This window comes from Schistocerca cancellata, chromosome 6, assembly GCF_023864275.1.
Source record: "Schistocerca cancellata isolate TAMUIC-IGC-003103 chromosome 6, iqSchCanc2.1, whole genome shotgun sequence".
Taxonomy (NCBI): Eukaryota; Metazoa; Arthropoda; class Insecta; order Orthoptera; family Acrididae; genus Schistocerca; species Schistocerca cancellata.
Window position 1 is genome coordinate 607,107,293 of NC_064631.1, and position 16,517 is coordinate 607,123,809.

General features: G+C 38.0%; 1 protein-coding gene across 1 annotated transcript in view; it reads right to left on the minus strand.

Moving 5' to 3' along the window:
• The window catches only part of LOC126088449 (piezo-type mechanosensitive ion channel component), a 724,612-nt gene that overhangs the window by 20,855 nt on the left and 687,240 nt on the right, over nucleotides 1-16,517 (minus strand). The window contains exons 43-44 of the mRNA XM_049906591.1: nucleotides 7,139-7,320; nucleotides 511-777 (exon numbers count right to left, since the gene is read on the minus strand). Coding sequence (XP_049762548.1) covers nucleotides 511-777; nucleotides 7,139-7,320 — 449 coding nt within the window. The remainder of the gene's footprint in view (nucleotides 1-510; nucleotides 778-7,138; nucleotides 7,321-16,517) is intronic.

The window sequence follows — 16,517 nt, forward strand, 5'->3', positions numbered from 1 at the left end:
AGACTAAGTATGAAAGTTGAGCATTTCTAGAATTCTTTTCCACTGTGCCTATTTGTGACTCAATGCCTCCTTATGTGGTGGGTAACAATCTATCCCTTCCATTTTGTTGTAATTACACAGCATTACCTATGGGTGTTCTGTCCTTGTCCAACATGTGTTGCATGGGGTTGCCTGACCAATGAAAGTAAGATGATTTAGTAATAGCCTTAGTGAGCTATGCACTTTGTTGTTACAAATATCAAAATATCTAAAATGTAAGTAGTGCACTCAGCTGTTTTAGATCTGGGCTTTTCAAGTACACAAAACAGATCTAAGCACAATTATTACTTCTTATAAAATGTAGTATATAGCACTGTGCTGCATAATTAATTATCTCAATTTTTGAACAAGTCTGTCAAGTTCACAAATTGTAGGTTTGTGACTGACAATTTTGACACTTCAATCATTAGTATAACTGTCAAAGTTCAGATATGTTATGAAAGGCGAAAGAATATTAAGAGTTATACATACCATTCCCATACATAAATTGCGGCACAGGCGTAGCTGTCTCCCTATTTGTAACTTTTAAAAATTTTGGAAGCACATTATGCAACACAACGTAATTTTCTCCTTTGTCTCCTTTCAGCAGCTTTAGCAACTTATCAAGTTCTGGATTTCTGACATTATTTACTCGCCCCTGAATAACCCAATCCCTTGAGTCAGTGATAATTCCACTTGTTGAAGGATCATTTGTGTTTCTTTTCACAGTCCACAGTAACTTCATAACAATGTCACGCTCTGAAACAAGAAAAGGAGTATTTACAGCTTAAAAACATGTTGTTTATGTTAACTAATTAGTTCCTATTCACAATTAATGAACCATTTTATTTCAGTAACAAAAGTAACCAACTGCAGGTGGAGACTTGTCGTCAGATTCCAGTCAAGGGCAGAACATGAAATTACAAAAGAAATTTGTCCTATATCCTTTTCAGGCTTTGTAATGGGGGTTTCTGTTCACCATCCTGCCACTTACGAGACACAAAGAGACAGCAATTCTAAGATGTAATTACAAGGAGACAGTATGGTTAGTCAATACTTAGCCTCAGTAGCCAAAGTTCCAAGTACCTGTCATAATACATATAACAGTAAAAAAAGAATTTTAGTTTGTGGACTTATTACTCTATTCGTAAGGAGAATTATTACATTACTACTTTTTTATCTTAATATTTCTCTTTATTTTTGATTTCTCCTTCTTCTTTTTCACTTTCCTCCTAGCTCTTAATTGCTCTGTTCATTTCACTTCTCTTTTCTCTATCCCTTAATCGATCTTTACTTCTCATACTGTTCAATCTCTCTGGACTGAAGCTGCCACCATGCTTAACTATGTACTATCTTAGATCTCCTATTGCACTCTGATGGCTTCACCATTATTTTGTCTCCATTCATCCTCACATGAGGGGGTGTCCCTTTCATCCAGCTGTCTGAATGGCCAGACCCTCCTTTCTAATTTTCCACAACTGGAGATGAACAAATATGCATCTGACACACTTCATACAGAGCTACAACTTGACTATGGTACAATAAACAAAATTATGATTGTAAACAAATAAATTTAATAATGCTCTAGATGTAAATTGCAGTAATTTCTATAAAATAAAGCTTTTTCTGTCTATGGTGAAAATTTTTCCACAAATTTTCAAAATTCACAAGACCACATGCACTGTAATTAATCACACTGGACTGAAGATGATGCTGTGCTGCCCTTCTCACTGGCTGTTAAAAGTGCTCCCACCCCAGGCAACTAGCATTAAAGGAATGTGCCCCAGTTTGCAGAGGTGGTGAAGATAAAGTTAGACAACATTCAGCTGAGGGCAGCATTCACTGACATTATAGTTAGACAGCATTCGGCTGTGGGCCACCTTCCCTGACATTAAGCAACACTAAAGGCCACAGACTACATGTACAGAGACTTTAGCAAAAGTGCACAGAAACCACATAACCTGATACAAAGTTCTTTGGACTATACAGATGCCAGTAATGTGCTAGGTGAAGACTGAATGAAGGAATTCAATTACACCGAGTGTACTGAACCACAAGGTACCAACCCATGGGACAAAAGGGACAGGTCACAGTGAACTCTTTTTACACGGCTGGAATCCCCATTTTGTGGCTACAGTGCAAGATAGTTGCACCCACCATACCGAATGAGGCATTGCCTGTTTGTGAATGGCATCTGTATGTTCTGTTCGAGGTGACAGCAGTTAACTGTTACTATAAGTGCAAGGTAGTAAGTGCCTATAATAAAGTGACTCTACAATGTTAACGGCGCTGAATCTGTTGATCCGTATCAAAGCTGAAACTACCTGGGGGATGACATGGTGGCACTCTGACCATTTAAGGCTTCAAAGGTGACCCCTTTAGCTTTTGACTACAAAAAATAGGACTGTTGCCAACTTACATGAAGGGGTAGAGGGCAAATGCTGTGACATAGGAAACAGACCACATCTTTTGCTAGAAACAGACCGGCTTTGGCCAACAAAAGTTACATATTCTGATCCAGCCTCAACTGTCAGAAAGTAGTCCTCATTGTGTTATAAGAGGAAAGAATCATTTAAAATTTGAAGAGTCTGTAATGGCTGTTGCCATTTTGAGTAAATTAAAAACTTCTCTGAAAATGACAGCAAAGGAAATCTATTTCCATATTTTGGGTCCTCAGTACTTTACGAATAACTACAATAATATCTTTTCTCTTGGGACTTTTGTTAATGGATTGAATCACAATGGAAATTGAGGAAATTTGAAGTAAAACTGACAGCAAAAATATAAACACATCGGTGGGTTTTTCATTGCCAACAGTTTCTGAATTTGTAGTCAGCAGGCATACTCAAATGTGTCCTGATCCTTGAGATTACAATCAGTTTTGGATCATGATGCAGCAGGAACAAAAATTTTGCTGATTACAAAGAATGAAAATGAAATACTAACAGCACTGTTAGTTGTGGAAGAGTGTAGGTACACTTTCTGAATAATGATTTGTTAGTAACTTAGGATGCTCTACAGAAACGTCAAACTTGGTGCAAGTTCTAGAGACACTGAGTTTCCACCATCTCAAACATCTGTATTTTAAGTACGAGGGTGAGAGAGTGGAGATGTGTCTACCTCACCGCCGGTTTCTGTGTGTGTGCAGGATGGACGTGTATCGGGAGAATACTGCAATAGTGACGGTCGACTGGCGTGGGCAAGTGTTTGCCACTCACGCCATAGAAACTGTATGTCCAGTACAAGGAGCAAGCACGCTTTATTCCTTGATGGTGTAATGACTATATTTGTTGTGAACAAATGAATTATGTATTGAACTAAAGACACTTACATTTGATTTTCTGGTGTTGACCTTGCTAGAAGCAAGAACTGGTTTTATAGTGGTTATTAAACCAAGCATATTGTAATTGTATCTGTTAGTATCTAATGGTCCAAGATGGAGTTGATGTGTGAGAGTTGAATGATTATGTGAAACTTGTGAAGTTATTTTATTGTGGAGATGAAAATATAACAGAGTTGAACAAAAAGTATACTGAGAGTACAGAATAATTCAAGAGTAGAAAACAAGTCTATTTTGAAATTCCTTTAACCAACTATAGTCTTTGGGGAAGAAGAGTTTGTGAAGATCGACGCAGTCATCTGACCCGAGAAGAAGATCGGCTGCACACAATACGTAAGTCAACTGCGAGAGATGTGTGTGTCTTGCACCCCAGTACCACACTGTCTCGTGTCATCAGAAACCATTAGGAGCTCACTAATGGAGTTGATAATTAGTTAAATGCAGCAAACTGACACTGAAGATGAGCTTTCAAACAATATATTAAGATGAAATAAAGAGTATTGGCATGAGAGAAAACATCTTTTGTAGCCATGTAAAAAGAAGGTTTCTGTTATAGTGATTCTTTAAAAAAGTATTGGATCTTAAATGCATGCTAAAAAAGATGATCTTCTTTGTGCCAGCCATGCCAGACTCTGTTTTAGGAATAATTTGTATTAACCGTGCAATGCCAACTTTGAACACGCAGACCTATGTACATAAAGCATTAACCATATTATTAAATTCATTCTGATGTCCTAGTTAGTGTGAGGATACATTCAATAAATGGAATTATTTCCAAAGTCTTTACCTAAAGTTAGATACTTAAGAAGTTGGTTTTTAAAATGAAAAAATAAGTTTAGTGTTACCAGTCACTATTTAACTTATCTCCATGATATGATTTTAAGACTTAAACCTTCATAATCAGGCGGATATCTGTGGATTAATATGATATGTGAGATGTGTTATAATTTTGGTGTATAATAATAATAATAATAATAATAATAATAAACAACATTATTGAAAATATACAAAAACAGCAAAGTTTACAATTCTTGATACATAACACAACAATATATTATTCTGAATACATCACTGACTATCATGTGACAAGATCACAAATATATGGTTTTCTGAATGCTATTTATATTTTTTCCTCCAAAGCACTTCTCATTCTGCATGTACACATGATATTTTTCTAATGTATAGAAAGGGTTTTGTAAACCTTTGGCACCGTCTAGTAGAGAAACAAAAACACTATTTCAGAACAGTCATATGGAATTATTTGACTGAAAATGCGCAAATGTGCAAATAAAATAACTAAAATAGAATGCCTCCAGTGATCGCACTCCTTTCTTTGTCGTAATACATCACATGAAAACTGACACACTTTGTAAACAAAGACTGAGTCTAAAAGCTGATAGATGTTAAGAACATAATGAAATATTACACGAACAACATACAGCAAAACAAAACCATTATTTCAGAGTAAGTCTTAAAGTATTGTGGAGATTTTTAGTTGAGTAGATGAATAGATATATTAGATTAAATATTTCAATTGGTACATGAATCCTTTTCTGTGAAGCTTGAGCTATACAAACTTTGTACTCATTTATGTAATCAGGTGACATATTGAAAACATTAAGTGTAATAATTCTGCTGTCCACAGTGACAAAGTTATACATTTAACAATTTAGGCTGGGATTCAGAGAGAGAGGATGAAAGGAGTGATAGAAGGAGCGCAAAGCTCTAATTATGCCAAATCTGTGGAAGAGCATAGTTTTGGTTGTGCCAGAGTTGTGGGTCTGTTAGACTTACATCTATTACATTGTCTAACTAAGTAAATGTTGAATTAATACAATGATGAGGAATTAAGGATAGTCAGGTAAATAAACTCTTAATAATATAAACAGATACAAATTATGTATTATCAGGCCGACATGGGGTACAAACTGTTGGCTTTTGGGTAGATCTGTTGAGTTTTGCGAGTTATGCCAGAGCTGCATGTTATTAAGATTACAACTGTTATATGTTGTAAGTAAGTATAGGTTGAAATACTAATTGATACTGCTTTAAAATAATATGCAGATAAAATACCTTTTGTAATATAAACTGATATAGATACTCTCAAGCTGAAGGGGGGTACAAACTGATGGCATTTTTGTGAGTAAGGACCATTCCATTGTTCATAAGGGAAATTCATGGAAACATAACTAATTAACATAAACCCACCTGGTGATGGAGTTTTAAATCTTTGAAGTGCATTGCAGAAATAAATTAATAGTGACTGGTAACAGTAAACTTGTTGTTTCACTTGATATCAGTAACACTCAAGGCAAAGCCTAAGCCAAAATGTTTGCATTTAAAGTTGTTTTTTTGCATGTTACATGTATCTTAAACTTGGTGATACACTAGCAGGTGAAACACGTCAAAGATAATATATTTCCTCAATGAAATGATGACTATATGAAAACTGTTTGTATAAAATTATGATCTGTATTAATAAATCAAACTAGCTGCAGAGGTCCACCCTTCTCATCACCCTGGCCTGGAACAGCCGTACCTTTTGTCAGGACTTTGACTATGTATAATTTCATCTGAAAATGAGGAATACTCTTCATAAAAGCCTTCTCACCCCTCCCAAAATGGTATTCTATTGCCCATCCAATCTAAAAAACATTCTAGTCTATCCCATAATGCCACCCGAATAAATGAGCAATTCCAAACTATGACCAAGAACAGCGTTGAGCATGCAGTGGCAGAATGTGCTGCTCTGAGCACAGCATGCTGATCTCATTGGGTGCTTCACAATCTATGCCATTTGGATCTATGTCTTCCATCCTAACATCAGCTTCTCTGAAGTATAGATGGTAATTTTCCTCACAAAACATCAAACAATCCTGCAATCTTCCTGGCCTCTCTATCTCTGCTACCACATCTCCCACACCCATTTCCATGCCTGATCTTATGACCCCTACTTGCTTACTTGAATCATCCTTCAACCACACCCTCCTCTCCACAGTCTCCTCCTTCCTTTACTATATTTTCCAATGCCAGTTCGCTCCTCCATTTCATTGTGCACAATACCAGCAAATCACAAAAGTGACTCTGCAGGTACCACATTCCTGTCCTCTGTAGTTGCTGCTGCTTTCTTTGAGCTGTTTTACACCAATCCCCAACACTCCCTCCTCATCTGCAATTATTTTCTCCCCTCACCCATTCCACCTGTCATACCTGTCACCCTAGTGAAGCTGCAATGTCAGAAAAACCTAGCCGTGCAGATGTGAGTGTGTATGTATGTATGTATGTATGTATGTATGTGTATTCTGTTAACTGTGTAAAATAATTTTTAAGAAAGGTCTGCAACATTCTTGGTCTCATTTATACACTTATCGATAATTTGACCAGCTATACACTGAGTTGCTACCTTCATTCCTCCGTTATCTATATTTTACTAAGGACATCACCTCACCATATTTACAGTGCACATCCAAATAAATTCACAGAAATCTTACAAACAACTATTAAAAGATTAAACTCACTGACATATTAAAACTTAACAATGAACTGGGAATTTTACCAAATCTCACCTTCTTATTTCCGAATGACTCATGAAGGACTCTCAGGTCCAAAACTTCTTAAGCATACTACTAGCAACATTTAAGTGATACAGTCACATGCCATAAAGACAAATAAGTAATTTGTTGAGCAATGACCTATAAATTACATGTAAGTAATCAAATATCACGACAACAATTTTAAAATGAAAACTGCAGATATATTGGAAAAAAGTCTGAAGCACACCTTCTGAAACTTCATCAATAAGTCGCTGCTGATCTGGAGGCGAAATTCCCCATACACTTGTAGAATTTCTGTTTAATACAGCAACTGCAATATCATCATAATTGTAAGCTGATAAAAATGTCTGAGCCGAACGATCTTTCTTGTATATGTTTACAATTTGCATGTACTCTTTTTCTTGCAACCTAGGAGATAAGACACATCACATGATTTAATATTTAATTGTATGGAACCATATTTATGAGCTTAAGCTACAACAAATTTAGAAATTAATTAATTAATTAATTAATTAATTCATTCATCCATCCATCATATTCTGTAGTTCCCAGGAGAGCCCTTAGGAATGTGGAACAAGTCATTGTATACATGAAAAACAAACAAAGTAATCATGGAAACTTACCTGTATTAACAATAATCTACCACTCTATGGCCTACTACTTAATGTTATTCATGTTTATGCCAACTAAATTCAGTCAAGTAAATCTGAAAGAAAGCTATCACTTTGAAAGAAACTACTGCAGCCTCAACTATACTAAGTGGCTGCTTTGTGTATCCTACTGTTAGATCAATATTTACAATGGTATTTTTTTCAAGAAAATGTTTACCTTCATCTGTCAATGCTGAATCCTATTTACAGTACATTACTACTTGTCACACAGCTTTACAGCAAACACTCCTACCTACTATGTAGTTAGCAGAACTTTTCTATTCCTTAATCTGGATAGTCTGATAAGTAGAACAAATTACTAATGAGAGTTCCATGGCATGGAAGAAATAGAGCCAGCTTGGCCTCTTCCGCTGATTCACTATTGGCAAGATAGGGCTTGTGCTGAAGAGGCATGGACTGAAAGCAGTGTTCTGGTCTGCCTGCAAGATAAGGGGTACATTAGGCCTCATTAAAGATAACACAGGTCTCTGAATTTCTGGCACGTATGGTGTTCTGTGTGAATAGGTCAAACCATTCACAATGTTGCTGAGTATTGTGCAGAGCATTCTACTCATAAAATATTAAACAAAGGGAACTTGAGAAGTTGGCCAAGGCTGAACATTGCCTAGAAAACAGGCATAAAACAAAGTTTGAATAAATGAGAGTTTTGGCTCAAACAACATTGCAGTGGTAGTCTTTTATCAAAGAAGCAGCCAAAGTCAGAATAAACAGCAACAATTTTAACAGAGACCAGGGCAACACACTTAGCAGGGCATGGGGACCGGCTTTGGGCATCGAGCAAAGCAAAGATATACACTTGATGTTGTAGGGACATGGGAGTGGCATTTTCCATGGCGCCAGCCATGTGGACAAGGAATGTCATTCAATTCCATGGTATGGCAGAGCTGCTAGGAGCTGCCCAACTTGCCTACCACACATGTGCTACTCTGGCCCTATCTGGAAGGTTCCAGATGTTGCTATTACTTCTATGTACACAGGACACCATGCCCGTCCTGACAGTCAGTGATTTCAACTCCTGATGATGATAACAGAGACAGCCATCGAAAGCTCGAGTGTTTTATTCAAAATGATGTGGCTTGTAAACCAAGTAGGTTTTAATTGATTACACTTAGATATTTAATTTCTGTAACTGAGTAAAGGACCACACCACTGATAATATATTTAAAAATTAATGGTTTATTTTTGCTACTCACCTCAATTAACTTACATTTTTCTACATTTAGAGAAAGCTGCCATTCATCACATCAAATATAAATTCTGTCTAAGTCATCATGTATCCTCCTACAGTCACACCATGATGATAATTTCCCATACACTACAGCGTCATCAGCGAACAGTCACAGACTGCTGCTTACTCAGTCTATCAGATAATTTATGTATATAATAAACAAGTGATCCAATCGCATTTGTTTGGGGCACTCTCGATGACACTCTCATCCCTGATGAACACTTGCCATCTAAGACAACATACTAGTTTTTGTTGCTTAAGAAATCTTCAAGCCACTTGCATTTCTGGAATCCTATTCCTTATACTCTGAGCTTCGTTAAGAGTCTGTAGTGAGGCACTGTGTCAAATGCTTTCTGGAAATCTAGGAATATGGAAACTGCTTCTTGCCCTTCGTCTATGATTTGCAGGACATCATATGGCAAACCAAGTTTCCCATGAGTTATGCTTTCTCAATCCATGCAGATTTGTGGACAGAAGCTTCTCTGTGCAAAGGAAATTATATTCAAATTTACGACATGTCTAACAATTCTGCAGCAAATTGATGTTAATTATACTGGTCTGTAATTTTGCAGGTCTGGTCTTTTACCCTTCTTTCACCAGGAGACATCTGTTTTCCTTTCCATTCACTTGGGGGCTTTGCAACAAAATATTATTCATTACAAATAAAAGGCAAGAAGAGAAAAAAATCTGAAAGTCCTCTCTGTAAAACCGAATTCAGATTCCATTTTGACTTGACAAAATATTTGTTTCCACCTCTCAGCTGCTTGTCAACACCAAGGATGCCTATTTCTGCGTCCCACATACAGGAGTCTATGCAGCATTTAAACAATGGTATGACTGCACAATTCTCTTGCTTTTGCATGAATTGATTTTTTAAAATGCAAAACTGAAAACTTCATCCCTTTTACGGTCTTCTGTTGCCACAGTAGACTGGCTGATAACTGACTGATTAGAAGCCTTCAGACTGCTCAGAGGTTTTTCGAAGGGCCAGAATTTTCTCAGGTTCTCAGCAAGATCTTCCACTAATCTATGGTGGTGGAGGTAGTAGTGTGCTTCGCACATTGATCTATTTATTTATGAACAAATCTCTACCAACTTTTTTTTCGTTGGTATTTCTGCATTTTGATCTAAATGCGCAACAACTTCTGCTTCCTCAGCATTTCATGAATTTTGTCATTAAACCACGGTAGGTCTTTTCCATCCTTAACACAATTAATTGGCACAATCTTTTCTGAAGCACAATTTACAATCAGTTTAAATTTTTGCATAAATTCCTCTACATCTGTCATAATGGAACTAGATGATTGCCTAATAACTGCTTATCTACTCTTTCCAGCATAAAAACTTTCCTAGCCTCCTTTATGGATTTATTAATTTTAATAACAGACATCTCTATGATGACATCATGATCACTAGTCCCTGTCTCTGTACTAACATGGTTGGTTAAGGTCAGACATGTTCGCAACTACAAGGTCTAAATATTTCCAATGCCAATGCATTATCAAAGTTAGTTCTCAGAAAATGTGTTCAGATCTACTTCACAAGATTAACTGTACCACCTCTAATGAATACATAGATGTTCCAATTTATACTTGATAGGTTAATGTTGCCTGCCAAATAATATTGCATGGCTGGGGTTCTTCTGCACTACTGAGTGTAGACTTTCTTTGAATGATTCTGTAACTGATTAACTTGAGTTCACCTAGGTCAGTTAGGCACATCCCGATAAATTCACAATCGGGCCCTATTTTGACTTCAACAGACACAATATTTTTGTCAATAGGAATAAACTCTCCCCCACCTGTGTTTAACTCATCTTTTGAGTGTACTTTCCATCCTTCATTAAATATTTCAGACCTTTGTACTTCAGGTTTCAACCACTTTCAGTTCCAAGTACAAGGGTGAACCAAATATAAACTGGAGTTTTTGTTTCACATGTTTTGTTGTAATTGGAGAGTGGTATGATCTCTGCTCACTGTTGCTTTTGTTCCCAGTGATTGTCCTACACAGCTAAAACATTTCCATAACATTTCTTTAGACAGAAGCACAGTGTCAGAGCAAGAGGTAGCATCACTTGCTACATAACGTATTATTTAATTAAGTTTCATGCATAAAAAGCACCTGAAATTTTGAAAAGGCTTGTACCGCAGTTTGGGAGTAACATCCTGAGAAAGACTCAAGTGTACGGATGGCATAAACAGTTTTTTTTGAGGACAAAAAACACTTGTGACTTCAACTTGTTGACGGAGTCAAAGGATCAACAGGACTGAGGAGAATATTCATGCTGTGAGCCAGCTTACTGAAGATAATCGCTGAATAACAGTTGCGGAAATTGCTACTGAGGTACCATAAGCTATGGTAGTGCTCAGGCAATCATTACTGATAATCTCGGATTTTGGAAAGTTTTCATATGATGGATGCCTCTTTTCACTGCAGGGCACAAAATTTTCAAGAATTTTTCTGGACCTCACTAAAACACCCTACCTGTAGCCTGGGCTTATCATCCCATAATTTTCATTTGTTTGAACCACTAAAGAAAGCACTTGGAGGACATAGATTTCATGATGTTATTAAAGTGTTCATGTGCAACAGGCTGCTGTCACAGCCACATTCAGTTCACAAAAACAGGATCAAGAAATTGTTTATCCATGGGAGAAATATATTTCCCATGAAGGAGACTATATAGAAAAATAAGTTCCTGTGTATGAATTTTTCTGAAGGTTAAATACAGTCATGTAAAAACATTGGGAGTTCCCGATAACTAACAACCCCCCTCCCCCTACCACATGCCTGCTCAGATCTTGCTGAAGTGTAGCCACTTGTCTACTCAAAGGGTGAATGAGTGAAGCCAGATGGCCAGTTCACGCACTGACTCTCCACCACGAGCAACACAAAAGCACTATAACCTATCATTCACTCTATGGCAAGCAACATCGCCAAACGTTGGAAATGCTGGAAAGTGCCTCAGCAGCTGAGCCTGCGGCCAAAACGGGTAACACCTGAGGTGTCCCATTTGATGTTCCAGTTTCTCAGATGCTATTACACCCTGAGGCAACAGCTTGCAGAGAGCTGACAGTCACCAACAGCATCTTCAGCTATTTGCGAAGTATGGCCACCTCCTGGATCCACACACAGTGTACATGCTACTTATCCATCCTATTAATACATTTCAAATGAAAACAAAAGGTAAACAATACAGATGAAAACAAGCCCTGATGTCTACCAGCTGGTTGGTCTACAACTTTCAAATGGCCTGAATGTGTCATTTCAGGTGGCACAAACCATACTACTAAAACTACAATACACTCAAAATAAGAGGGAGGTTAAATGAAAACCTTAAGTATCTTTTTACATTTTTTATTGAACAAAAGTGGAAGACAAGCGTATCTTTTTCAACAGTCTTTCTGTTGTTCAACACACTTCCTGCAACACACAGGAAGTGCACAGATTCGTTGGGGGAGGGAGGGAGGAAATTCTTTTGGTTTTGTGCGCAGCCATGTAAGCACCATCTGCTGCATTTCTTCATTGGGATGAAATTTCTTTCCTTCCATCACTCTTTGAGTGGTCCAAACATGTGATAATCACTCGGTGTGAGATCTAGTGAATACAGAGTACCAAAGTGCAGGTCATCGACGGTTGCAGGTGTTGCATAGCTAGCACAAAGTTGAGCAATGTCGTGTTGCAAAATGATATCTGTAATCAGAAGTCCATGTCAGTTTGATTTTATTCCAGGCCAAAGCTGACTTTTTAACATATTGGAATATAACACACTCGTGATGGTGTTTCCCTGAGTTGTTTAATGTTCTAAGACAATACACCTTTCATCCCAAAAGAGAGCCAACAAAACCACCGCTTCAGATAGCTACATCCAGAACTTCTTGTGTTTTGGTGATAAGGAATGACACCATTCCTGGCTTGCTCTCTTTGTTTCGGGTTGGTACACAGTACACAGTACACAGGTTTCATCTCTTGTAACAGTTCTTGCAAAGAAGTAATCACCTGCTTCAAAACGCTGCAAAAGCTCTTCCCAGACATCAACCCGTCACCGTTTCAGTTCTCGAATGAGCTGCTGCAGCACCCGTCTTGCATACACTTTGTGAAACTTGAACACTTCACGAATGACCTGATGTGCTGAACCACACATAATGTTCACATTTGTGGTTATTTCATGCATGGTTGCATGGTGATTTTCCATCACAATCACTTCAAATGCTGCAGTAGATCCTGTTGTCACAATGCAGTTTGCCCGACCTGGGTACTGAGCATCTGTCACAGAAGTCACACCACTTTTGAACATTCTTCTCCACTCATCCACTTGCTGCAGTAATAGATGTGCATCACCATATTGGACCTTCATTCACCGATGGATTTCAATAGGTTCGAATGCTGTTCTTCCTTGATGCATGTCGCAGGTAGGTCAGCTATTTTGAACCGGTATTGTGGCCATGTTTCCCCGGTCTGTAGTAGTCTGGTGCCTGTAGAGCATTCCTTGTATCACTGGTAATGGTACTGCCACTCACAGAACAATGGTGCAAAATCTTGATTTTTAATTGCGCTTTTAAAGTTTTCATTTGACTCCGGTGACTTTTAGATGATGCTGAAGCTGATAGCGACAAACAATGCAAAATGACAAGCACAAACTGTTTTATGAACAGTAGCTCACTAAACTTGAGTGCACAGCACACAGGCAGACAACTAAATGTTATCCCACTCTCACATCAGTTTCATTCCTTGATACAGTCTGTCAGTGTGGCCTTCTACTTTCTATTATCCATACATGATGGGTGCTATGCCATTATTGCCACAATACTTCAGTTTGTCAAGCAGAATTTTGTGATTCACACAATATAACGCTTTGGCAAGGGCACAAAATATATCAATACTACAGTTTTTATTATTTAGCTCTGCCAGCACTTCATTTTTGACATCTTACATTGCTTTCTCTGTGGAGAATGTTTTATGAAGATCAAATTTATAGGCAGTTAACAACTTCTGTTCAGTTAAATGACTCAGTACAGCAAGCAAAGTTACTGACCAAAGTTTCTGGTTTCAAATTTAATAGCGTTATCACCTGAGGCATTGCATAGTAGTTGGAAACAGAGATTTATTACCTAGAGCCACAAAGCTCCAAATAATTTGAGTACACAGATTACACTGGGAACTAAATGCATCATAAGAGACTATTCAGCACACTTATTTATTGTTGACAGCCACTTCTCCTTATTGAGGACTGTTTTTCTAATGTAAATTACTGGAAAAATTTTTACACACTATACAACAGTCACGAAAGAAACAGACAGAAATTGCACCCACTGGGGTGACAATGGATGCCGTGCTTCCCATGCTTAACATCTCTAGTTTTCCTCAGTTTTTATTCATCCTAGATTATTATACTGTGTCAATATTAAATACACAATCATTAAAGCCTGCAGTCTCAAGATCATACTCATCAGTGTCATCATCAGCCATTTTACATACATTGCTGAATGGAGATCTTCTCAAGAGATCACATTATGGCACATTATGATCATTTACTCTACACACCCATGTTCTTCCTGCATGTTTTCTAATGTCATTAACTCAGTTTGCGTCAGGTTGTCGTCTTGGTCTTTTCTTATCTCCTGGAATTAAACAAAAATTTTCTTGGTCTGTCTTCTATCTAGTCACCTGGCTACATGTCCCACCCATCTCATTTTTATTGTCTTAATTCTTTTTGTTATACCTCAACTCAAAAATATATAATGAGCAGTAGAACACTGCCTCGAGGGCAGCACACTATTGTCCTGCCGAAGGATGAGCCACAAGGAAGTGTTACAGAGTACCTTAGATCACAGTCAGCATCATGCATCCTGGAGCCCAAGATATACAGCTCTGTGTGAGGGTATAGGTATCTCTTTTTTTTGAAACACAGACAAGAGTTTGAGTGCCATTTGTACTCTCCACGTGATTCAGTTGATTCTGTATAATGTGGTACTGGGTCACAAGGGGAGTGCTCATTTGTGGCCAGATTGTGGATATGTGGGAGATGGTAGGTGACTGGAGAAACAAAGCATGGGAGATCTGCTTCTGAACAGGTTGAGTGAGTAATTTTGGCTTGTGAAGTCCTCAGTGAGACTCTTGAAATATTTGGAGGGGGACTGCTCTCACTGCAGGTGTGACAGTTATGGGTGGCTAGGCTGTATGGAACAGACTTCTTTGTTTGGAATGTCTGGCATCTGTCAACGGTATTGCTGGTGGTTGGCAGGTTTGATATGGACAGAGGTACTGAAGTAGCCATCCTTGAGGTGGAGATCAACACTGAGGAAAGTAGCTTGCTGGGTTGAGGACAACTAGGTGAAGCAAATGGGGGAGAACGTGTTAAGGTTCTGGAGGAATGTGAAGAGGCTGTCCCCATTCTTGGTCCAGATTCAGAAGACAGCATCATTGAATCTGAACCAGGTGAAGGATTTGGGATTCTGGGTTGTTAGGAAGGAAACTGCTGTCTGGTTTCAGTGATAACCATATGTTGTAGAATCTTAGAACATATTCTAAGCTCAAACATGAGGAGTTACCCAAAACAGATTTACCTATTCCATGCCAACCAGCAAGGATTTTGAAAAAATCGACAGTATGAAACCCGGCTTACAAATTTCTCATATGACACACTGAAAGTCATGGATCTAGGCAGTTGGGTAGAAATAGTGTATCTTCATCTCTGAAAAGCATTCAACACAATATTACACCAACACTCTTATTAACAAGACAACAATCAAATGGAGTTACATTCGAAATTTATTACTGGATCGAGGTTTAATTGGGAGGGAGAATAAAGCATATATTTCATATGGAGGGTTGTCAACAAAAGTAGAATATGATTTTAAAGTTGTCGAAATATTGACAACTTGGTTCAAATGTACAGAAATGATGATTCATGATTGGAATCAGTCAACTCGTACAAATACCTGGGTGAAGCAATTTTTGCAGATACAAAACTGAATATCACACAGGCTCAATTGTAGGTACAGTAGGTGGCAGGCTTTGGTTCATTGGTAGGATACTGGTAAAATACAGATGGTTCACAACTAAGATTGCTTACAAAATACTTGTCCATCTTATCTCCGAATATTCCTCAACATCAAATATTAAATAGTACTAATAAGCAATACTGCACATATAGAAAGAAAGACACGAAAATACACACAATTTTATATGACTCATGGGAGAGTGTCATGGAAATCTTGAAAATCCTGCACTGGCACATGCTTGTAGATGGACACAAATTATACCCCAAAAGTCTACTCACAAAGTTTCAAGAACCAGTAGTAAGTGAAGGATTTAGGAGTATACTACAGCCCCCAAAGTGTGGTCCCATTTGGACTGTGAAGACAAGATTAGAGTAATTATAGTATGCAAATAGGCTTTTAAACAGTACACCTCCACCAAGAGCACATGTGAACCTTACCATGTGGTACAATGGTAAAAACCTTCTGCCATGCACTTCACAGCAGCTTTAAAAGCATGCGTGTAGAAGAATTCTGTACAGGAGAGGAAGTCATCTAACAAGTCAGAAGACTGATCACCACTACCCTCCTCCCCCCACCCACCCACCCACCAACACACCCAATCACAAATATGTAAGAGATTTGATGGAGGACTATGGCTTACCCTGCTGTAGGGCTATATACCAACAGAACTGAACTCCATAAAATTAAATGACTGGAGTCTCT